Source organism: Cygnus olor, chromosome 18, assembly GCF_009769625.2.
Source record: "Cygnus olor isolate bCygOlo1 chromosome 18, bCygOlo1.pri.v2, whole genome shotgun sequence".
Classification (NCBI taxonomy): Eukaryota; Metazoa; Chordata; class Aves; order Anseriformes; family Anatidae; genus Cygnus; species Cygnus olor.
The window spans coordinates 1,321,529-1,345,445 of NC_049186.1; the positions used below are offsets into that span (position 1 = coordinate 1,321,529).

The window sequence follows — 23,917 nt, forward strand, 5'->3', positions numbered from 1 at the left end:
AGAGAGAAGGAGCATGATTTGTCTTCACAACTATTTTTTCAAAGCAGAGCAGGAGTAAAAAGGATTATTTCTTTCCACTAGGTAGCATCTTGCCACGGTGCTGTTTGCTGTGGTTCTGTGTGGACACTGAGCAGCTGGCAGTGCATCTCCTCCCTGTGCCTGCTCACATGTATTTGGCCAGTGACAGCCCTGCCCTGCACGGACAGGTTTCTCCCTCCTCTCTTGACCACTAAAGCAAACACTTCATAAACACGGCAGTGTGTGTTTCCTTGCTTGCATGCTGCACTGTGAGCTCCCTGTTGGGCTAAGTCAGTCTCTAGTTGCATGCAAGGAACAAAACAGGCATGGAAGATGATTTAGGAGTGCTGCAAGCAGCTTCTCCTAGCTATCTGCATTTTTTTTCCTTGAGTGACTTGATTTATCAAAGTCCTCAGCCCAGTTATTCTTCCTCCATTTCCCACTAGAGCCCAGAATAGAAACCTCTGTGCAATACATGTCTCCTTGGGGGACTCCCCAGCTGGAGCTCTGCTAGCTGTGGCAGCACAGATACTGCGGCAGCACAGATTCTCCTGACTTCTCAGCACAGAGTTGAGCCTGAAAATCCCGAAGTTCTGGCTGAGCTGAGTGCTCCCATGTGCTTGATCACTGCCAGCGGTGCCAGGTGTTGCAAAGACTGAAGGTGGCCAAATAAGTCCGTGCTGTTCCTACAACAGCTCTTCTCCCAGGCTCCTTCGGTCTCTTAATGCTGCCACGAACACAGAAGATAGGTGAAGTCACTGGTAAGGGTTAGCTAACCTGAGTCCCAGTGGTTTGAGGGCAGTTCGATGGAACAGAGGTGGCATGAGAAGCAGGAGAAAAACCACACCTTGCTGGGGGATTCTTTGGGATCTGGAGGGCCTGGGTAAAGCACTCAGCAAGAGTCTGCTGTCTGGGGAACTTTGCTGGTGGAAATCTGAGCAATGCAGCAGGCACTCACTTCTTAAATAAGCTGAAAATAAATTCTTCAATCCAAAGTAATCCCTTTTTGGGCAGCCCAAAGGGCAACTGGTATTAGGCAACTCTTTTACCTTGCACTAGGACATCTAACTATCAGTTGCTGCATCAGGGTTAGATGAATCCTGGTCTGAAAAGACTGAGGTAGCTCCTGAGCTTTGTTGCAGCCAAGCAGTTTTGATCACAGCAGACACCTCAGTCCAACGTATAAACCCTACAAAATCTCTGAGCAGATCTGGCTCCTAAAGAGTTCTGAGGCAGCAGTTTGGCACTAAATGTTCTGAAAGACAATTTAGTCATCCCTGAGATGATTTCTACCCCGATGCAGTCTTGTGGCAAGCAAAGAGAGACACCAAGAAGGTGAGCAAAAAGGACTTCCTGGCCATGCTTGGGTATTGAAATGGACATGTGCTGCAAATCATCCAGACCTGTCCTCTGTCTCCTGATGGATGTCCCTCTCCTACAGCAACTGAACTGAACTGAAGAGCACTGCTTTTTTGGCAGATGCAGAACTCTGTCAGCAGCCTGAAGTTCAAATTAAAATAAACAAAAAGTGCTTCCCAAAAGCTCGAGGCGGAAGGGAAGAGCTGCTACCTGGCATTTTGACAAGGAGGGAGATGGGGCACTGGGGCGTATTCCCAGGCTGCTCCTGACTCACTGTGTGACTGGGGTGAGTCACTTCCGAAGGTCTCTCCTTCTGATGTCCTCTCTGCTCTGCAGAGAATGATAATGCTCCTGGAGGCTCTTGCAAACCTCCATTCATTATTAAATGCCTGTAAGTGCGCTAGTGCCTGGGAGGAAATGCCCTGTGGAAACAGATCCCTCCTTCGTGGGCAGAAAGCACAACCAGGCTTGAAGTGTTCAACTCACAGAAGTGCTCACCAAATTGTGGGTTTTGTCTATGAAAATAGCTGAGAGAAAGGTGATATCTTGTTCAAAGAATTACTGAAGCAATAAGTCTTAGCAGCCACATAGCATTTATTACATCAAGAAACATCACCCATCTGGTCTCAATGCCTTATAATCAACAACTATACCCAGCACCCAACCAAGGAACTTGGGGTTGCTGAAGCAGACTTGCTTTTCAGAAAACAAAAAACTCAGTTTTTGAAATCATCCATACTTAGAAACTTCACTTTCCTTGTTAATTTGCTCCAGTGATAGTCCATCTGGCTTCAGGTCTCACCAGCTGATTCTTCTGATGCTGGATTAAAAAGCTCCTTAATATCTTACAATTTTCACTCCCTAAAAATGCTTTCACTTAGTGATCAAGTCACCTCTCAGCCTCTTGCTATGAAGTAAAATGCTGATCTTTGTAAAAAACCTCACTGAAGAGCATTTCCCCTGTTCAGTTTTGAGTTGGACTGCTTCTCCACTAAGACATCTGTATCCGTCCCAGGAGCCCTGCTCCAGTTCCTGGAGGGCTGATTTCTTTTACTGTATTCTGGCACTTTTTGTTCAAAGGACTCAGAATACCCTTGCATCAGAACTTTCCTCTTTTGTTGATCTTTGCTTCCAAACCCCTCTGTGTGTCTTGCAACTTTTAGCAGCAATGATTTTATCTTTATTTCTGGGTTGCTGAGCTCAGTGTTGAACAGTATATGGTCTTATGCTAAGCTCTGCCAAATGCCACTTGCAACAGCTCTTCAGAGGGTAAAACCCACTGAAACCCAATCTGAGATCTGCCAGATCCCTGCTGCTGCACCCATTTAACATCAGCTTTCTCAATAATGTGCAGTGATAAAATCTTAATCAGATTGTCAAATAGCACATGATCCAATACTGTAGGAAAAACTAAGCATATTGCATCCTTGACAGACCAAATTTTAATAATATGAGATAATGATTTCAAGTTTCTTTGACAAGATCTATTTTCTCAGACCCATGCTGACAGGTGTTAATTATCCTGCAGTCCTTTAATTTGTCATCCGTTTTCAATGTCTTTACAAGGCAACTGAGAGCAGGGCTAATCCTTAGGTTTTGGGAAACATCCACATCTGTTGTGCTGTAGCCAGGGGTGGTGGGATAGCTACTGGGAAGATGAGGCTTATTGGGCTGGCCATTCCTCCCACCCAGACTCTTGTCCTCCATCAGACTACACCACCTTTGTGGGTTCCCAGCAACATTTCTGTATTTTTCCCTTCAAGGAGAGGACAGAGCCCTGTCCGTTCTGGCTCTGGATCTTACCCTCCCCAGAGGGACAGGTTGCTGCTTTGTTGTTGAGTGTTTTAACTCCCTGCAGCCCTGGCTGTGCTCTGTGCCAAGAGCCACACGAGGAGGTGGCATCACAGCCTTGCTGTTGAAATGACCTGTGACTAAGCCATCTCCACCACACAGAAGAGACTGCTGGCAAAATCCAACCCTGTTGTTCCCCAGGTAACCCCACAACCATGCCATGATGCCCATCCACAAGGCCTACCAGGTAAAGGCCTTTTGTTTGATGGTTTCTCTGCCCATGGCTGGTCTTGCTCTTTCTTTTCTCCACTGCCTCAGTCCTCAGTGAGGACACCTGCTCAGCACGCCCCTGCCCTGCCAGCTCTCCTCTGTGCACTGATCTCCAGAGAGACAAGGTGGGGCCTTCATCACCACACCTTCATCCACAGAGTGTGGGAGTGAATTGTGCCACACCCTGGCTGTGTACGTGGGTGTGTGCCCGCAGAGGGCAGGGACCACTGCCTCCCACCACACAGCCCAGGAGGGCCCTGCTGAGTGACCCGGGACAGGGTAGGCTGCGATGGCCTGCACTGGGGCAGGCCAGACACTCTCCATGCCATCCATCAGAGTCCCTCCAGTCACACATGTGAAATCAGACCCTGTGTGGCAGGAACTGTCTGGCAGAGACCTCATCTGGGATGCTGCCAGGTTGCCCATGCCCCTGGAGATGCCCCTCTGACCACCAACAGGGATCCTGTGGAGATCACCTAGTGGGGCCAGCGAAGACAGCTTGAATGAAGGCTGGATATCAGAGCTTAAGGTCCTCACCATAGAACTGAAATCAATTATTACAGGAATTGGAAACAGCAGGATTTATTGTCCTTTGAGGCAAGAATTGGCTCCAGCTTCATCTCAGTCATCATTGGTTCTTAATGCCATAAATCCTGCTGTTCTCTTCAATACCTTTTATGGGAAGTGGAGAAATTAGCTAATTCCCCATTGCTCCCTCCCCACTTATTAGTACTACAAAGGATTGGGTAATTATGAATAGAACCGCCAGGCAAAATGAAACTTCTCCCTTTAAAATGCTTTTTAATTAACTCTGCTGGGTTTGTGTGTTTCTTAGGAAGTGCTGATTATGCTTTTCTGACTTTGAGCTCTGCTTTTGTGGAGACAGGAGACCCCCAGCACAATCCCAGCCAGAGGGGCAGAAAGGGGCCCCATCTTCCCACCAGACCTGCCCTGGGAAATGCTTGTCTTCTCTTCAGGGCAGTGGTGTGTTACAGCCCAAACCTTGTTTAATCTGTTTAAGCGGAGCAGCAAAGTAACAGAAAGCAATGGGGAAAGCCCGAGGAGGAGCTTGGCAGGTGAGGGGTGGTGACAGGGTAACCTCTGCACCATACTGAGGAGGTGGTGGGGAAGGATCTCTGGGGCTCATCACCCTTTGGAGCTTCATGCCTTGGCCCATAAAAGCTGCAAGATGGCAGAAAAGGGACAGGGGCAATGTGGCACCAGCAGATGAGGAGAGCTTTTCCCAGAGCGTGGCAGCACGGGGACAGGCTGTCGGGGCTCTGTGCTGGGAGGGAAGCCCCACTGAGGTTCCTGCCCTCCTTCAGCCCATCCCAGTGGGGTGCTGTGAAAGTCTTCTGGTGCCTCAACAATTTCCATTTCCAGCAATCCTTCCCAATTACCAGATATCCCTATTTTTTTTTAATATATGAGCAAATTTGCATAATGCTCAAGGCAAATGAATATTAAAATTAAAACACAAAATCTGACATTTCCTCAAAAAAAAAAAAAAAAAAAGGCAAGAGAAAAACACTGCCATGTTTCCCAGAAACTCCAAACTCAGAGCTGGCAGAGGTGAAAGTGCAGTTGCCCCCCCATGGTAGTTGTTGTCACCCCCCCCCCCCCCCCCCCAATGATGAGGGATGTTTAGCGAGGAACACAATCTGGCTTCATTGGCACTGCTCGCACCCTGGATGAATGATGAAGAAACTCCTGCGTGTGCCAAGCTGCCAAGAGTAAAAGCAAAGCCCTCTTTGAAGCCTCCAGTGCTATGGGACACTTCACTGACTTTGCAGTACAGCCTTTTAGATGGATAGTGAATCACGGCTTGCCAATGGAAAATTAAAGGAGGCCAATTTTAAAATAAAATCTTATAGGCTTGAGCGACAAAATTTTACAACATGTAATAATGTCTTGCTTCTTCACTCTGCTATTTCCTGGCATAATGATGAAATGCAATAAATAAATACATAAAAATAATGACTCTTCCAGACCTTGTAGCTTTCGTTTTAATAGATGCTATTTAAGTACACACAGAAATAAAGATATCTACCTTTCAAACGCTGGTTACAAAGGTTGGGAAGGCTGCCAAGAAAATGGTCTTTTATTTTTCCCCAATACGTATCAAAAAGGAAACAATTTATATGTTGAAATTGCCTTTATTTTTGAATCCATAAATATTTGTTACTGACAAAAGTGGAAAAATCCTTAAGACTCTAAATTTTACTAAACTGATAATATTTTTGTTTACAGTACATACAGAATGTGCTTTTACAGGTAAGTATAACAACAAGAATAATACGGAGAAAAACAGTCAAATACTGCTCATCTTGAAGCTTGTTTAATGGTTAACCAAGAGTCTGTGCAAAGTTACAGATACAAATGTACTTCCTCTTCAGTACTACTGTATAATAAACATGGAATCCATAAACTGGGCTAAAGCACAAAAATATCCACTTAACCCCTCTTAGGAAATATTGTCCTCCAAACTAAAAATATTACAGTAAGAAGTGTCTTTCTCAGAGCCAAGAAATTCTTGCTACAAAAATGTCTAGCAGGTTTACAGATGGAAGGCTGAGAGTGGATACGAAGCACATGGGCGGAGGGTGGGGATGGGGCAACGCGCGTCTCCTCCAGTGGAGACCTCCTGTACGTCACGGGTCGTGGTGGAGACGCGGGATGTCGCCTCGCTCGCTGCTGAGATTTTGCTTCCAGATTTATTCCCACATGTTCACAGCATGGGTCTGACTCTCCCCTTGCCCCCAGCAGGTGAAGCGTAGGTTGGTTTTCCCAGCTGGGATTTGGGCTCGGTGAGGGCACCTTTTTGCAGCCTTGAACCAGCTAAGAGAGGCTGGGAACGACACCTTCCACTATCCACTTATGGACACACAACACAGAAGCGGTTGTTCTCTAAGAAACAACCCCAGCACAGGCTTATTGCTAACAACACATTTTATGAAAATATTTAAGCCCCCTTCTCACATATTTCCCCTTACTAACCTTTACTCAACTGAAATACACCTGATCATGAAATCTGTATGTGTTAAATATATTTCAGCAGAGTCCCTCCTTCCGGACCAAGCACTAAATTTGAAACAAACCTAAGTCAAGCTACTTCTCCATCACATGAACTGCAGATGGCAAATTGATCACAAATTAGAACACTTACTTCAAATACAATTAAAGTTACCCTGTTTCACGATGGGTTTGTTTGTTGTGGAAGAAGATGAAGAAATCTTCCCAGCTACCAGGAACTACCCATCTCTTACAAAAAACTTGATGCCAGGCTCTTGCAGACTTCTGGTGGGAAAGCTTCTGATAGACACAAGAACAGAAATACACATGCAGGAAGCCCAGATGCATGGGCTTAGCTTTGCAGCTGGCCAGGTTAGCAAAACAGTAAGCAGAAATTAAATCTAGGCCAGGAAAGGAGGGCTTATTTCCAAGTAATTGTTTCTTCCACCCACCCACCCACCCCCATCCCCAAGTAACAGAGCATTGTTTATAAAAGGAACATTAAAACATTGAAAAATATTTCATTTTTCCTTAAAACACAATTCACTGTCATTAGAAGTCTTTTATGACAAAATTTCTGTTCCATGTGGTGATCTGCATGGTTCATTAAAAATAGTTTTCCACATTTCAAAGAGTGAGTCAATAAATTTTGGAAGCTTAAATTGGTACAGGGTCATTTGGAACCTAATGACTGCATTTTACAGTATGTGTATGTATATATATGCGTATTTATATGTATACACATATACATATGTGTATCTGTATTAATGAGATAATTGTATAAAACCCAGTGCAGCTGACTATTAGGTGTTGCTGCTTGGGGAATGCAAATAATTATGAGTTTGTAGGAAATAATATAAACTTTTCTACATCACCCTCCCCCAGTCCCTGCACATGCACTCTGGGAACTGGATGCTCCACAGATGTGTGTTTCCACCTGTGAGTTGGAGAAAAAGACAGATCAATTCTTCATAGTATATTAGGTTAATCAAGGCAGATTATATTTTACTGTACAGAGGAATGTGACTGCTTCCTGCTTTCCTCCTGAGTGCAGAATGAGATGGTGACTCAGACAAGAGGAGAAGCAAGCAGAAAAGTCACAGTGCAGGTAACAGCATCCTTAAGAGCTGCTGCCTGCCAGTGGGACCATGACCAGAAGGAAAGCAGTGGGAAGTCTGGGGAGCTGCATCCCCCTACCCAGCACTCTCTTTCCAGGTAGACACTGGATTGCAACACATCAGACATGATGTGGCAGGACAATGGTGAAAAACAATAATAAAAACGCTTTGCTCTTCTACAGTGTCTGTTGTGAGAGGGTCTCAAAGCACTTCATAGACATTATGGAATGAACCTTCATAATGTCTCTGCGGAATAGGGAAGTGTTGCTATTATCATCACGTATTGACCACAGAAAACAGAAGTGCTAGGGACTAGGCTGTGGACCTTGACTTCCAGTCCTGGCCCAAGGGTCCTTTCAGCGACAAACTCTCACAATGAGGAATAAGTTAAAAATGATGTAAGAACACCTCTGTGTGCTAAAATGCTACAGCTCTAGACAGCAATACATTCCAGCACACAGGTCAAGCCATGGGAACACACAGTGCCCAGAAACAAATTGCAGCCATCCAGGCCATGATGCCTTCTCAAAGAAACTGCTGAAAATTTTGCGTGGTGGTGACAGAGTCCCTGAAGAGATTTGGCCTAGAAATGTTTTTTTATGGTTCTCATGGGACACATCTGCTTGAAACTGTTGTGTGGGTGGAAGAGGTGAGGAAACAGGGCCAAGATTTCTTTGGAGGACTATTGCCTGATAGGAAAAGTTATCAGAGGGCTTGTGATGTTGGTCAGAATAAGAGAAGGCTCTGAGGTCAAATGGCCTGGAGCACAGCATAGCATCTGCATGGGCTACTTGAGTAAAAATTTTCCGTATTTGCATCTGGTCCAGCAGCTTCTTAGCTCACAAACTGAACATTTAGACAAGGACTAGAGCTTGAGACATACAGCTATGGAAGTGGAAAGAGAGGAGTGTTTACCTACCCATGGCCTCACATGGCCACTCTGCTCCTCTGGCCCTGCCACCTCAGGTCCTGGAGAGCTTAGATTGGACTCTCCTCTCCCACAGTGTTCACATTTCCCTGCTTGCAGAGAAGACCCTGGCTTTGTCTGGTCCAAAAATGACTGGAAAGGCCCCAGAATCTCAGTAGGGACTGCCTCCCCATCAGCCGTGTGCATTTTTTTCTTCAAATCAGTCACGAATTTCACACTGCAGGAAAGTCACCAAGGGCAATGTTTTCACAGGGATTTGCATTCTCTGAAGAAATGCCCAGTGACTGAGCTGAGGAGCTTGAAGGAAGCTGGGGAGAGGAGTGTCCATCAAAGGAAAGGTCAGGAGATGAGGTGTGAGCCTTTTCTCTCTTGTCCCTCCCATGCTATTGACCTTCTACCCTGATCCATAGACAATTTTGTCTGTTGCCCAGAACAGTTTTGCCCAAGGCTGCATGTTATTGACCATCTGGACCATGGAGACACTTATTTGTTCCTTCCCATCTCAGTTTCCGTCAAACAAAGCCCCAGTACTTCTCTCAGATGGATTCTATTCTGAACACAGTCTTCATCACGTGGGGCAGAAGAAAGTCCATGAACTAGGAGCAGCAACCCCAGGAAGGTGTGGGAAAGAGAAGGGCCTTGGATCCCTTTTGAAAACGGCAGCACAGTAAAAGTCAGCTTGGCTCCCCCTCTGTGGCCTCTCTAAATTCCACCTGGAGTAGACAGCATGCTCCTCCTGCCTACCCTGCACCAGGAGATCCAGGTGCTCCATCATCAGCTGCCACGTGAGAGTCAAATTCACAACAACCCGCAATCCTTGTATGTAGTATTGAGCTGGGAACAGCATTAAGGCCAGGATGTGGGAGGTATTTGAGGGGAGGAGAACAGAGCTAATTTAAATGGAGTTTAGTAAAGAGTCAAGTAGGAGAAGCCTCAATGTGGGTAAGTAGGATGTGAAAAGTACCATATGGGAACGTGTTTGCAACCTAAAGTCAGTCATCTTTTCACCCTGAGGAGGGAGCATGCCTGTCATTTGGGTTGGGTGTGGGGGTTTGTGTGTGTGGTGCATGTGGTGGTGCTTTGAGTTCACACCAAGGGCAGCAAGTGTTGGATAGTGTCCGGCACTACTGCAGTTACAGCACTGGGTCTGGGGGGCCTTCAGAACCTCTGAGATCCTTTCCTGGCCAAAAAAGTGCGTTCTAGTGTGAGTTGGTTCCACAGAATTTGATAGGAGCAAAAAATGAGAAGAAAATAAATAAATAAATAAATAAATAAACAAATAAATAAATAAATCAGATCTCAAGCTGTCTAGAAAGCCAGCGATAAAACCCTCACAAATTCTGGACCCATGAGTCTATTTTTTAAAGATTTTACAAATATACAGTATCTAATTACCATTATATCAGATATACAACATGCCCATTTATTATAGTTATGCTGGATATATAATTTATATGCATGAAATGTAACTGTCTGCATGTCTAGGATTGGGACTCAGTGGAATTGGAATTTGGAAGGTTTCTTTCCTGGGCCATTACCTAATAAGACAATCACAGACAATTACTGGCCTGCTTTTCGGTAGACAAGACACCCTCAGCTTTGTGTTTCTGCTAAGGGATAGAAAGAGATTTGCTACATACAGAGTTCTAGGTTGCAACTGAGAGGAGGAAATATGTCTAGAAACAGGGGAACTGGGCCGGTGGAAAATACTGTCAGGAAAAGAAACTCTTGTGGAGAAACCCAGGCTCACTGAAAACCGTAATAGCCTTTCCTGGCAGGAATTTTCGTGGAGTCAGGGCTTCCCCCAGTACAGGTCAGCAGCGTGAAGCTGAACAAATTCTGGTGCTGTAGGCTCAGCAGTGGCAAGAAGCTGAAGGAAGAGAGAGCCTGTTCCCCCTTCCTATTTACACATTGGAGACACCGAGATACTAGAATGAGTGGAGAAAGGGTCTAACAAGCATTTCAGTATATTTGTGCTTATTGAACACATCAACCCCACTACTTCCTACACTGAGAGAGCAGGCGATTTGTAGGCACTAGTATATTTTTATCTTATGAGTATATTTAATATAAACTAAATTGTTATTTCTCAGCCAGGCTATTCTCGTCCCTAGATCTGCCAGTCCCCTAGCAAAGTCTTCCCTTGAATTTGCTCCAAGGGTGAGGAAGACCAGATGGATGAGTGCTGGCTGATACCAAGCTGTCTGGAGGTGATCCCCAGCAGACAGAAGCTTACCTACTTGCTACTGAAAGGTCAACCATGATGGCTGGCATGAGGGATGAGAACAGGGCCCCTTCCTGCCAGGATGGGGTGCTGCATTTTCTCCTCCCCGTCACATGCTGCATGAGACTGGTTCTGCTTGTAGCAATTGAAAAGTCCTAAATTGATAAAAATAGTCAGATAAAGCAGGTGAGCCCTTGAAAGGAGCCATCTACTACTATGGCTTTCTTTGACAGAAACTGATGCATGTCAGGAAATTTCCTCCATTATCCCTCACTAACTTCAGTTTGGTTGGGTTCTCCTTATCTCATCAATGCAGGGGTGGCTTTAAAAACAACAGTGTGAGTGGGACTGTCAGAGAAGTCTTTTCAGACACTGAGTTATTAGAGGTTATCTTGGCCTATAAGGCCACTGCAGTATGGGGTGCGGTGGCCACCCCGGTCCTTACTGAATATCTACAATGCTCGAGGTCACGATATCAAACAGTCACCTCTGTTTTGCTCGCTGTGCGGTAGTGATGGTGGTGTCCTGGAATATAATGCAGTTGTTCTACCGTGTTGTGCCGTCGGGAGGCGAATGCTTGGCGCTTGGCGGAAGTTGGGTTCATACCTAAGGTATTGTACAAGTTATTTGAGGCACTGGGATGGGAGTGCATTTTTGTCATCCTGTAGCGATCCAAGACAGGTGTGGAAACAAAGACGTCTGTGTGTGACAATGCCCGCGACATCGACTGCTCGGGGTATCCTGACCGCTCCGGGGAGAGCAGGGGGTCTTGGGAGTGGAGGCGCTCCGCGGACAGAAGCTGTTCGTCTGAGAGGATCCGTTCATAGGACATGCTAAACTCCTCGGGCATGATCCTCTCAGGGGACAGCACCCTGTCCTGGGACATGGCCCTGATGGGACGGCGTGGCCTCTCCCTGTGGTTGGTCTGCTGAGACATTTTGATGACGTTGATAGGGAGTGTGCCCCGGGCTGCCAGGTCAGGCAGGTGTCTTCTCCTCATGTAATACTCATCAGCCTCTTTGTCAGCTGTGGGAAAAGAAAGGGAACAGTTAGAAATGTCAGAGGCATGTCCCACAGGCTGTGTGCTTCACACAGCCATGGAGAAGCCTCCTAATGACACCTGAGGACTGTCTCCAGCAGCTGGACCTGAGCATGGACATCCACGTCAGGGTGCTGCCTGTTGGAGAGGCACCAGCCCTGCATGGGTTGTGTGGCCATGGGCTTATGGCAGACAGAGACAGCTCCAATTGCATGGAGACAGATGCAATTCCCTGTGTGATGCATCACACCTTCCCGCACCATGACACAACAGACTCCATGCGCTGCTGAGTACAGCCCATGGTACCACACGATTTACACAAACAGCAAGTCATGGCAAAGTTATCCAACATCACCTTTGCAATACAAAGGAAGCATAGGGAAGGTGAGCTGGGGCAGCCAAGTTCCCCATTTGGGGAAACCCATGCCTCGTTTCTGGCCTCAGATGTAGATGTGCTGTGGCATCCCTAAGTGATGTCATCTCATTTTAAATGTCTGTTTTTAATTAAAAAACAGTAGCTGTGGTGGGCTCTCTCTGAGACATTGAATCATCTGTCTGAGGTTTTATTTTCCAGTTTTTCCAGATATTTTGTTTGATATTGTAGAATTTATCTCATGGAAAGTTTCTTGCTCATTTTGCTTCTTCTCTGTCTTAAACTATCTGTTTGCTGCTCAGGAACTCAGCACACAGACACAGACACACAGCATCATCTTTTTGGATTTCAAACATATGAGGATGTCATCTGTTGCAGATACATCCCAACATACCACTTTAATCCCAGAGCAGATGGAATGACCTGACTCAAGCAACTTGCAATTTGAAGATGAAGCGAAAAAAAAAAAAAAAAAACAACAACCCAACTTTCTGGTAAAATTAATTGATGTTCATATGCCATAAGCATATAAGATATATAAGATTAATCAACAGTCGCTGGGCTTCAAAGCCAGTGCAGCTTGTGGACTGCTATGATGTGCCTGTGACTGCAGAGGTGTAAAGCACAGAGCACCAGTCCCTTACCAGAAGTACACTGTCATTAAGTGAAAAAGCCCCACACTGGCCTCCATGGGCTGGGGGATGGAGGTGTGTTTAATGCCCTGTGCTCAGAATCTGTGTCTTTCTACTCCATTTCTTTTTCTGAGATATTTCCTTGATGTGTCCATCTCCCATCCTTTCTGTCTCATCAGTGACTTCAGGAAACCCCAGAGTGAGACTCATGCCAGACATGTGGCAGGCAGCCTTCCTCTCCTTAGAGAAGACAACAAAAGCCCAGCTGGCGTGCAGGAAGGGGCTTCCCCACACAAAGGTAAAGTGAAATTCTCCATCTTACAGAGGGAGCAAGGTATCTTGCAGAGTGACCTAATGGGAGCTGCTTAGCACAGGGACTACAGAGTTGAGAACACACATGATCCAATATGCCCTTTCCTTATCAATCTCGAGCCAAGTGTTGATGGGCAAAGACCTCATCTCCTATAGGCCACACACAGCTCCTGGGACCGGTCATAAAATTCCTTTGCAAAGTCCTTTGCCTATAAGATAAATACAATAAAGATACATTGTAAAGATAATAAAAAAGAACCCCTTTTCTCAGCTTCAGTATTTCTCTCCATTGATGTAGGTGATGTAAGCTGGGAAAGTATCAGATGGAGGAGGAGGAAAAAATTACGTGTGGTGTTTCTGAGGATGCTCAAGTGATAAAAATCGCAAAGCTCTGCTGCAGGACAGTCTAGGCAACCATGGGGTGTGTAAAGTAGATGATCCTCTCATGGGACAGCACCTTGTCCTGAGACATGGCTCACATGGGATGGTGGGTCCAGACCCTGTGTCCTCAAATGCTTACAGTCTATGTAGATATTCAACATACCTAGTAGTTAAATAGAAATTTGGTGAGGAAATTGCTTGTTTACTCTGACGCAGACATAGATCTATAGGTTTTAGACATCACATTGGATGAGGAATTGGCTGGCTGTCCCATGAGGCAGAGTTATCTGAGGAAATGCTAGTGCCTTATGATACAAGATTGAGTGTTGACAACACCCCAGAAGTTAGCTCACAAGAGAATAGTTTAAAATTGGTGCCTTGAGCTCTTCAGGAGGAACTCAGAGTGCTTTAAGCAGCCTGTGCTGGATGCTCTCATGCACTGGTCTCCACCTTTCCTATCCCACATGCTCAGTGCTCTCTTTGATGCCCCCTGGCTGCCGTTACTCATGTTTCTGCAAATAGTCCAAATACCCTACAAGGACCGTGAAGAGAATGGTTGGTCTTATCTCAGCATCCAAAAATACAAACTGAGAATGTGTGTGCTGAAGTGCATGCCCTATTAGCACCATCGTTTCAGTCAAGCTCTTCTTTACAGCCTATTCATTGCCAGGGTATGAAGATTACCCAGAGCGCTCCTCTGTTGGCATGCTTGCCATGAATAAGCTTTGCTCACCAGAGTATATATTGTAGAAATGAATCGCTTTTTGCAATCAAAAACTTATTGGAGGAATCTTGTTGCAAATGTCAGACAGCAGCTCCCCTGGAATCAAATGCCTTGTGCCTTCAAAATTACGTTATAGGAAGCCTGAGAAGGACTGGGGAATTTTGATATGGCCACAGGAATTTTGGACATTTGTTTTCTATCATGTGGCCATAGATAGACTTGCACACACTTAATGTGCACGGACTTGATAATGATGTATAAGGCTGGTTGCAGAGTAGGAGCTGAGCAATTAGCGCTCTGGCACTTGGCCTCTGCTCTGGAAGAGAGAACTGCTGCTGGATTTGCCCAAGAGACTCTAAATAGATGTAATTAAAGCAGAGAACATCCCAAATGGAGATGTGCTTGGATGCTCACACCTGGCTGTGGTAATTGCCAGCAGGAGCTAAACCAGTTTAAGTGACGTTTGCAGCAGTTTGATTCTGCTAGTGAGGTGGTAGAATCAGCTGATTAAAAGTAGTTCAAAGTTGTTCCTTGCTAATTTAGGTAAAAAATGCAGCATGGTCTACACTCTAAAAAAAAAAAAAAGCCAATTAGAAACATAAAAAATATCCTTTCCTTCCATATTCCATCTCTGTAAGCAGTGTAGAAGTCTCCATGGCCTTTTGCTAGCAGTGGCTAACCTATTCAGGGACCTGATTTCATTTTAAAGGTGTTCTGAGGCTCATGCAGGCTGTCTCCTTCTTTGCTGCTGAGAGACACATGTAGATGTTGGCACAGCTATTCCAAAAACATTTTCAGGTGCAGACAAACTTCATATCTCCATCTCAGAGGAATCAAAACCACAAACTCCATGCTAGCTGGCTTAAGCAGGCACCAGGCAGACATTTAACAGGCTGCTGTCTCTGAAAGGTAGTGCCAGGTGAGCAGTACTGGACCGGCGATGGAGAGCAGAGTTTGAGGAGGGGTCAGGTGCGTTGTGTCACATGAGTGCCTTTGTGCCAAGGAGGAAGCTCTGTGGCAACTTTTCTGCTGCAGTGAAGAGCAGTGAAACAAGCACAGCTCCAGGCTTCTGAGCTTCAAGGCTCCAGGTGCTTCACCCCACGGGTGGTGGTGGAACTGCTGATGTCTGTTTATGTTTGTCTGCTGAAACCAAAATGTCTCCAAGACCTGAAACCTGCTAGTCTGTTTCATCTCATCCTTGTTGCACTAGAAAGTTCACAGGGATAATGAGGCATTCATAGTGCTACCCCTTATCATTTTATTGATGCTCATGTGATAACTGACATTTTTAATTTTAGCCAAAATAAAACTGCAATCAAACAAGTTTCTCCCTCGTGGATGTGCTTAAAATTCAAAAAGGTGTCCTGAGTGGATTTCTAAAGGCCAGAAATGATGAGTAGACAGAAGGAAATCACTAGTCTATTGATTAACAGTGAGTTCTCTCTTTTTTCTTTTTCTTTTTCTTTTTCTTTTTCTTTTTCTTTTTCTTTTTCTTTTTCTTTTTCTTTTTCTTTTTCTTTCTTTTTCTTTTTCTTTCTTTTTCTTTTTCTTCTTTTTCTTTTTCGTTTTTTTATTTTCTTTTTCTTTTTCTCTTTTTTCCTTTTCCTTTTCCTTTTCCTTTTCCTTTTCCTTTTTCTTTTCCTCTTCCTTTTTCCTTTTCTTTTTCTTCTTCTTCTTCCTTTTCTTTTTCTTTTTCTTTTCCTTTTCCTCTTCCTTTTTCCTTTTCTTTTTCTTCTTCTTCTTCTTCCTTTTCTTTTTCTTTTTCTTTTTCAAAATCAGTATTATATTTGTAGGGCTTTACTAATGTTTTTCAAATGCTTGGAAGTGGAATTACTGGAAATTACATTTTCTAGACTTTTTTTTTTCCCTTCCCCTTCTTTCCCCCTTTGTTAGTCTTTGGAACATTGACCAGGGTTGGTCTCATCAAACTTCAGAAATGTTTGAGTGCTTCATCTTGACTTCTTGACTTGGCTTTAGGACAAGCTGACTTGCCCAAGAGTTTTTCTTTTTTTTTTCTCTTATTTAGAGAGAATGCCCCAAATGAGTGTTCTTCCTCATATGTCTCACCTCAATATGTCTAAGATGAGTGAGACAAACCCATCGCAGTAAGGCAGAGCAGAGCTCCTCCGACACTAATTAGGGAGATGAGGTACGTTGGTGGAGTTCTGGGAAGAGAGTGTGGAAAAGCCAAGGATGGTTTTTATTCTCATGGCTGTAAGTTAGCATGACTAAAACACGTGCATGTCTGTCTGTACGCAAGGTCATCAGAGCAATTTTTTTGCTTTTCTCAAAGGTAATTTCTCTGCTTTTCTTTCTTAGCAATTCCAGTGTACTCCCTCTTCGGACTTGTCTCTCCTGTTTCAAATGGTTTTAACAGTTTCAAGCTGCCTAGTCATTTGTGATGATTCTTCAGCCAATACCAAGTGGTTTAATATGCCTGAAAATATCAGCTTCCATTCCGAGTGACCTTTCTCACTTGTCTGGAAGCAGCTTTCCCCTAGGGTGCTGGGTAGGGCAGAATTAACGTGGATGCTCTTGCTCAGCTGCATGTTCCCACACCCCACCCACCGCTGCTCTTCCCCTGCACAAGACCAGCAGGGTGAGGGCAAAGCTGGCACAGAGCATCCCGTGGAGGGGCCCTGAGAGATCCTCCAGTCTGGCTACACTGGTAGCACCCCCCCGCTGGGTCTCCAGGTGTCTGTGCCTTGAAGCAACTGTGCTTCCTTGATGCACAAATCACCTCGATGAGTCTCCTAGACTGGGAAATACTTCATTAAGCTCTAGGCATCAAAAATCAGAATTGTTATCCAGCAATAGGCTAGGTAAGTTTGCCAGAGCAACTCAGGAGCAAATGAGAGACTGGCACCTTCTGATGTGGATATGACTGTCCTTCACTGGTTATAGAGGTGCCTGGATGAAACAGAGACAAGATGCCTGATTGCTGCAGGATAAAATAGGGTGAGGTAGGTCTGACCATAGCCTTGCTGAGCTCTGGCTCCTCATCTCTAGCAAGGAGATAGTAAATAAGTCTTTGTTCCTGGAGACTCCTTGATTATTCAGTTCAGATGTTCTTGGGCAGAAACTGTCTTTCACTACTTGCCTCTGCTAACTGTGGGAAAACAAGTGACCTTCAGCTGTCTGGAAAACCTGAAGAAACCCAGACAACTAGCTGAAACACAGATTTTAAGAGTATCTAATGCATTTTGTTTGACTTAAATAGAAATATTATATTTGCTATTGAATTTTTCAGAACAATACATTTTTTTTAAGCGTGGAAGGCAGTTCACTAGAAACAAATTATTTTAAATATGAAAAATTCAAATGCAATAATTCATTTGCAAAGCCCAGACTTTTTTGCTGTTGTTGTTGTTCCCACAGACTTTCTGTTGTCTTTAGCTCCTACATATGCACTAAGAAAATGATGTTGTTGTCATTTTGGAAGTGAAAGTCTGGCTTCTTATTTTCCTTTGGCTCTGGAGAAGACCAGATATAAGAACATGATTCAGTTATCCTAGAGGAGTTGAGTCTATGAAAGCCCAGTGGGAGCGTGGAATGCTTAGCACTTTCAGAGCTGAAAGTTTTTATTTAGTTACCTAAACATATAGTGTGAGGCTGTTGGTTTAGCATTTGTCAGGCTCTTTGCAAGGGGATGGACTGATCTAGACCTGACAGTGACAGGAAAATAACTGCTCTTTCCCTTGTATTATGCAGGGATTTCCTTCTAGGGCTGATGCTGCTGAAAAGGTAAAGGGGTGAATGAACCCCACATATCTTCCATAGCCGATGGCTAGAGATGAACTCTCATATTCTTAGGTTCGTGTTGACTGCCAGGTGTCCCCTGAACGGGGACGGGAATGTAACTGCCCAGAGGGTCAGGAATGCCTCAGGAGAGGAAGGCTGACTCTGCTCAGCACATTCTTGAAGGCATTTGAGCTTGGTACCTTAACACAAGCCTGTTTTAATCTTTTTATACAAATATCTAGAAAACAGTGCTGGAGGACAATACATATTCCCTTCTTCTGTGACACACTGAGGGGCAGGTTGGACATGGAGGGACCTATCCTTTCTTCAACTGCAAAGCAAAATTTTCCAGACCCCATGAGCCAGACTTTTAGCAAGGTAATGACCAGTGCATGGGTGGCATTGTTTGGTTTGAGTGAATTTATATTCTGCGTGAGTCAGGTAAGCATGGTAGGAGTGGGTAGAGAGTAATGTTCAAATCTGATATATATTTCCAGATGTATATTTCCAGATGTTGGCTGTGAAAGGTGTAGGAGTTTCAGTTAGCCCGCATTTGTTGTTTTTTAACGTTTCAGTGAGCTATATCAATATCCTTTACTCAAGGAGCTTTCAATGACTTTCAATCTATGCACAACACGTAACACAATAGATGAATCACAGGTTGGAAGAGGCCCTGATCATCCCCTTCATCACAACAAGAGCAGTCATTGTTGCAGTTCCTGGTGGGCGCTTCCCTAACTTCTTCCCAATAATGTTAAGACCTCTTCCAGCCTCTGAACTGGAAGTATTTATTCCAGGTAATCCCAAGCATTGCAAATCAATTGTAAATAAAAGAACATTTTGGGGGCTTTTCAAGGGATATATTTTTATGCAGTTTCATCTGAGCAATTAAAATAAGTCATCATCTCAAATTAGCAACATTTTAAAGCAGTAATGTTTCAATGTCATGATTTCAAGAGTTTCCCATTATCAGGTAATATCATCAAAACTGCGCAAGAACATGGACAGCTCATCTCAGGGATGCAGGGAGGGGAAAATGTTTATGGTTGAGAGAGAGAGCTCCAAATGTTATGTTATGGACAGTCCAAGGGCTTCTCAGCTGCTTAATTTTGTGTGTCTCTGTTATCTGGCTGAATTGGGAATGCAAATTTTATACAGACTAAGGAAGTAAGATTTACTCGTCATCCCCACCTACCTTCAGTGAAACTATTGCAAGTATAGACACCTAAGTTATTTTTCTAAATTAAGCAGTATAAATACCTGGCTGCACCCAAAAATGTACTTGGAAACATAATAAAAACTTGATGTCTCAGTCTGGAGAGAGAGTTTTTCATCACAAAATATCACTTATTTCAAAATCCCACCGAACTGAAGAGAATTCCATGATTTTCTGAAGAGATTTACCATCAGCAACAGTGTTGTGCTGGAGCATTACAGAAAAGTTGTCAGAACAATGCAACATGTAAAACAGCAAGAAAGAACAGATACTAACTGGTGTGAACAGGGCAGAGAGCAACACGCCAAGACATCAGAAATGCATCATCGACCACTGTACGGCACGGGTCAGGACCAGCTCTGGACACACACACCATGACACATGGTGGGTTTCAGCACTGCTGAAAGGCAGAGGTGCTCCTACTGAAATGAATGTTCCCAGCCATTTCAGCAGCTTTTCTTTGGCCTAGGCTTGTCACCTGGTTCCAGCTGCTCGTGCAGATGGTGAGCACCGAGGCGAGCTTGGCTGGTGGAGGCAGAGCCAGCCTGGCTCATCTTGGCTCCGCCACAAAGAAAAAGGATTCCCAGATGACTCCACCAGTAGCAGATATGAGGTGGAGGAGTGGGAGGCAGCGCTGTGAGGAGGTCAGTAAGCAAATAACCACGTGTGCTCTCACGGTAATGAAGGGACTCTTTCTCTCTGCTCTTCCTTGATGGGAAGTGACAGTCGGAAGAATCATTACCAGAGATGCCAACTTGGGCAGTGCAACAACAGAGGGAGGAAGATTGTTGTTTTAAAGTTGTGCCCACCGCGGCTTATGAGCAAATGAGATACAAAGGAAATGAAATGAGCTGGCACCTACTTAGTCTCTTCAGAGAAGAATATTTACTTGGGTTTGTCTTGATGGCAGACTCGTAGGATGGTGGGAGGTGAGAGAGGTTCTGGAAGGACCGGGAGAAGGACAGATCATAAGGTTCAGTGGCAGAAGTAAGGATGTTGTTCATCCGTGGCTTGTCTGCAAAAAATAAAAAACAAACAACAAAAGAGAGAAAGACACGTCCACAGCATGCACCAAAACAAGATGAGAGGTGAGCCATCCCCACAGATCTGGCTAGGGAGGAGAGCTATATCTGAGCCAGCCTCAGCAACAGGCTCTTGGGCATAATTCAGCTTGGTACCCGCAGATTGGTAAAAAATGGGTCCTGTGGCTTTGTTTCCTTTTCCACAGCAATTATGGAGAGAAGCAAACTGCCGTCTTGAAAGCCCCCAGACAGACAGAGCAGCCCTCCTTCCAGGGGCTGGTGGATGGTGGGTCACGTATCCTGCAGGGCTGCACCACAGTGTGGTGGGACCAACCCCAGCGCATCCTGTACAAGTTCAGACACCATCACCTACCTTCACCCCAGCAAGATATGCGTTCCTCATAGCCACAGAAATGTGTCTGTGGATTCATTTTAACTAGGGCTGATAATCAAGTTGCTCTCTCATCATGCCAGATTTCTGGCCTGTGCTCTGAACCTGGAAGCTCCTGTACAAAGCCCAGTCCACAGCCCCAGAGATCTGGTGGGCCCTAGGGATGGCCATGATCCCCTGCACGTGGGAAGTATGAAGCAGAGCTGAGCACATCTAGGTGCAGTCACAAGACGAGGCAAGGCCTGGGGAGGATCCTGAGGTGGGGAAGCAGGGTTGGAGGACACCCTCCTCTACATTTTTCCGCTATGTTGGTCACTGAGGGAGTCCCCAGCCCATGTCAAAACATCCTCTGTCAGGATGCTAAAGCCGAGGGCACTGCCAATAAAGATTAGCACTGAACTACAACGTTAAAAGTGAAGTCCAGGCAATCTGCAGAGTTTGCCTTGTAACTGAAATCACATCCTTTTGCTGCAAGCTGGATGGAAAAAGGTCTTTCATCAGCTCAGCTGAGGGACAGAGGCCTGTTGAGGTAAAGCATTTATAACTCCCAGGTGTTCAAATATTAAAGTAGGCAGAGATAAGAGTATTAAAAATAGCAAGAGCTGCAATTGTTGGGAGCAAAGCTAGAAGAGGCTACAGGGTCATGGAAAGGGGCTCTGTGTGGGCTTGTAGCAGTGATGGGGTTGCACTAGCTGGGTCAAAAGACCAAAGAGGTGGCCACTCCGAGTGTGCTGTGATGATATAAATCAGAGGACAAAATGCAGCTGAGGAGCAGCAGAATGCCTAAGGCTTGGTTTCATACCTGCCTGCCACTCTTCAAAAGGGTGCTTATGAAGAGCAATGCAACATGTGCTCAGTACTCACTCATGTGCCTGAAGACCCTCTGTCTCCCCCGATCTATGGACTGGTGGGAATTAAAGCACAGCTTCTGCCCCAGATACAACTGTCTCCCACAATTATTATTATTATTATTATTATTGTTGTTGTTGTTGTTGTTGTTGTTGTTATTTTTATTTTTTTTCAGGAGTTGTATCATCTCCCCTGCTGCCTGGGTCCTGCCTGGAGCCTTGTTTGAGCTAGAGAGCAGGACTATGCTACTGGAATAGTTATTACCTGGTAAAAAGAACATAACTCCAAGTGAGCATATAGCTAATGTGTCATCTCTCTGAGAGTATTATTTTTCTGCTGATGACTTCAATGCACATCTCGCAGACTGACTGCAGGATTAGGAAATGCATCATATTCATCAGGGAGGGGGAAACAATTGATTAGATATTATCCAGTAAACAGAGACTATATCAGCATGGAAACTATATCCCCACTCCTATTAGTGCTTGTGTGGCAAGGACCCTGGGTAACATCTCTGCAATTTTTACAGCCAGAACCTGTATATAATCTCCATTTTGCATGGAGGTTTGGGCAAGCTGAAATAAGCCCACTCATATGTATGGAGCTTGTGTTCAGTGCCAAAGCAGGAGCATTAATTGACTGCTTGCATGAGGTGTGTGAAATTAAGTGCCACACATTTATCTGATGGGCTTGTGCAGAATCACTGCATCTTCTTACTGCTTTTTCCATCCAGTCAGTCAGGAACAGACCATTATGATTTTGGCAAATTAGAAGTCACCTTGAAATCCGCTACTTATCATTCAGTAAAATAAGGGATAAACTGAAATGACCAAAGATAACTTCAGATGTCTTTTGTATAATGTAGTTTGAGGGAAAGATCAGAGGCCTGAGAAGCTCTGGTAAAGAGAAACATCTTGTGCAATTTAAATTCTGGGACCAGCTCAGCAGAAGTTTCTTAGTAGTTCATCACTCCTGCAATGTATTTGAGTCACAATTTTCTCTGGTCTCTCTTTTTCATTTGTGGTGCTTATTGGCTCCTCTGGAAGGTGCAAGACATAGTTAATTAACAAGATGTACATAGGAAGATCTCCCCATTTCCTGCAAGACAGATGAGGTGGCACACTGCTCTGTTCCCCATCATTCCCACTCATTCCAGTTCAGTTCTATGTTCTGGGCAATGGGAGATGCCCGCTGGAAGATGGACAATGTGCTATGGTTACTGGATTTACCTTTGAAAGTCAGTATTAGACCGCGTTTGCCTCACCTCCATCCTGCAGCCACACCCCTGTTTATGTCTGGGCAAATTTGCAAAGCTATTTGCAGAGGAACATGGATGAAATGAAGCTCACCCAGTGCATAGCGCACTACAGAGATGGGAACATCACCCAGCAGCCTCATTTCTACTGGTTTCAAGATTCTCTTTTGCTACAGCATCAAAGCAACCACACCTTTTTACAGCCAATGCAACATCTTAAAATTCAGAAAGTGTCTCTCTGATTAATTCAGCAGGAGAGGGCTCAACCCTGCAGAATTTCCTCTTCTGCTGAGCATCAGCAGTTTCACAGTGCTGCTGCCAGAGTGCTGCATTGCTCCAGCCACAGGCAGGGCTGGTGACATGGGACAGCACTGCCAAACACACGAGGCTGCATAACATTGGCACGGTAAGCTCAGGAAGGGAGCAGGCATCTTTGTGGACAAAGACTTGTCCTTTGCAGCTCTAATCTTTCTTCTTGGGGACCTACCAAGCAAGAACAGTGCATTTCTTCCACTTCATGGGCCAGAACTGTTGAGCCAGTCCAAACCCTGTTGTACTTCCATGAAAACCAGTGGACTCATGGGCCAGGCTCAGAAAGGCTCCCCTGTACCACTTGGACCAGGCTCTTAGAGGAAGACTCGAGAAGGCGCCACCCTGCAGCAGATGGGAGCAGTGACAGTGCAGAGAGTTCTGCTCCTGAGGAACCAGGAGCACCGCGGCACTGTGGGATTGCCAGAGGAGCACCTCTCCTGCAATGGCCTTTCCAGAGGCTGGCACGTCACCTGCATGGATTTTAGGGGGCTGCAGCACTTCCCTCCATGCACTGGGGATGACAATTGCAGCTGGCCTCTGAGTGGACATTATGGATTCACACTTCTGCTTTATGCATACACCCCATTGCTTTATAATCTATGAAGGAAAGAAAATTGCTCTCATTTGAGGGAGAGACTCATTGTACTTTCATCACTTCGCAAACTCTGTGCAAGCACAGGGCTGAGAAGCAATCTCAGGATTTTTAAAGCTTGTGTGGTGGAGACCAGACCTGAAGTCTGTGAAGTGTCTTGCTCTGTCCTTGTTCTTTGAAGGCAGTTTCTTTCAAAGTTTGTTTACATGAGGAACAGAAACTTTCATGTATGAGGACAGGAGCAGATGATAATCAAGACAAAAAAAAAAAAAAACAGAAAACAAACAAACAAAAAAAACACTTGAATTTATGGCAAAGTTTTAAACAAAGCTCAAGTGGCAAAAAGGATGTGCTCCAT

General features: G+C 44.9%; 1 protein-coding gene across 1 annotated transcript in view; it reads right to left on the reverse strand.

Annotated features, from left to right (window-relative positions):
• Positions 1 to 7,742: 7,742 nt before the first annotated feature.
• The window catches only part of SHISA6 (shisa family member 6), a 251,390-nt gene continuing 235,215 nt past the window's right edge, over positions 7,743 to 23,917 (reverse strand). The window contains exons 5-6 of the mRNA XM_040530952.1: positions 20,001 to 20,153; positions 7,743 to 11,746 (exon numbers count right to left, since the gene is read on the reverse strand). Coding sequence (XP_040386886.1) covers positions 11,196 to 11,746; positions 20,001 to 20,153 — 704 coding nt within the window. The 3' untranslated portion in view covers positions 7,743 to 11,195. The remainder of the gene's footprint in view (positions 11,747 to 20,000; positions 20,154 to 23,917) is intronic.